General features: G+C 55.8%; 1 protein-coding gene across 1 annotated transcript in view; it reads right to left on the reverse strand.

Moving 5' to 3' along the window:
• The window catches only part of LOC108802215 (myosin light chain kinase, smooth muscle-like), a 110,345-nt gene that overhangs the window by 75,607 nt on the left and 33,822 nt on the right, over positions 1-916 (reverse strand). The window contains exon 8 of the mRNA XM_018574084.1: positions 217-420. Coding sequence (XP_018429586.1) covers positions 217-420 — 204 coding nt within the window. The remainder of the gene's footprint in view (positions 1-216; positions 421-916) is intronic.

The following is a 916-nucleotide window of genomic DNA, read 5'->3' on the forward strand; positions in this document are numbered from 1 at the left end:
TCTACATACCTGATCCCCTCCCCTCATGTCTACATACCTGAGCCCCTCCCCTCATGTCTACATACCTGATCCCCTCCCCTCATATCTACATACCTGAGCCCCTCCCCTCATGTCTACATACCTGAGCCCCTCCCCTCATGTCTACATACCTGAGCCCCTCCCCTCATGGTTCACCCCAGATGCCCCCACCTACACCGGCACCGCCAACAGACTTACGTTTGACCGTCAGCGTCCAGCTACACGTCTGATGGCCCCCGCGGTTGGTGATCTCGCAGCTGTAAGACCCTCCGTCCCGGGGCCGAGCGCTCATCAGATGTAGGGAGTGGATCCGACTCCCTTCCCGCACCTCCACTCCGTCCTTCTCCTCCACCCGGGAGCCCTCCTTAAACCACTCGACGCGAGGCTTGGGTTCTCCTGACACTGGGCACACAGAGGAGAGAGCGGCGGAAAATACCGGCGTGTCACTTAACCGGATCCACAATGAAATGTTATTTATATAAAGAGAGGAGAGAGCTCGGCGCGGCACAAAGCTCTCTCCACGTCGCGGAGAGAGCCGATCACCGCTATACAAGGAGACAGCAGCACTGACAACAATGTAATACCTCATCCGTCCGTGCAACACTCCCAGGTATTCACTACCCCTCACAGAGATCAAAGCGCTCCCCCTGACAATCCCTTCATCTGCGTTTCTCTCCAGAAGGATGGCGCCATCTTTGTTCTGGCATCCTCCAAAGTCCCCATCTACTTCCTGGACTGAGATGCCGGCTCAGAGATGACACAATCGTGGAAAACCCGGTGTCTGTGCAGTTCCTGCCTCTGTTTACAAATGTCTGACACAGATCAGCCACTGCTGCGGCCTCTCACCTTGTGACTTGCTACAAAGTTACAATGTTTCAGACTGATCACTGGGGGAGGG

Source organism: Nanorana parkeri, unplaced genomic scaffold (assembly GCF_000935625.1).
Source record: "Nanorana parkeri isolate BGI_ZX_2015 unplaced genomic scaffold, ASM93562v1 scaffold2728, whole genome shotgun sequence".
NCBI classification, from domain to species: domain Eukaryota; kingdom Metazoa; phylum Chordata; class Amphibia; order Anura; family Dicroglossidae; genus Nanorana; species Nanorana parkeri.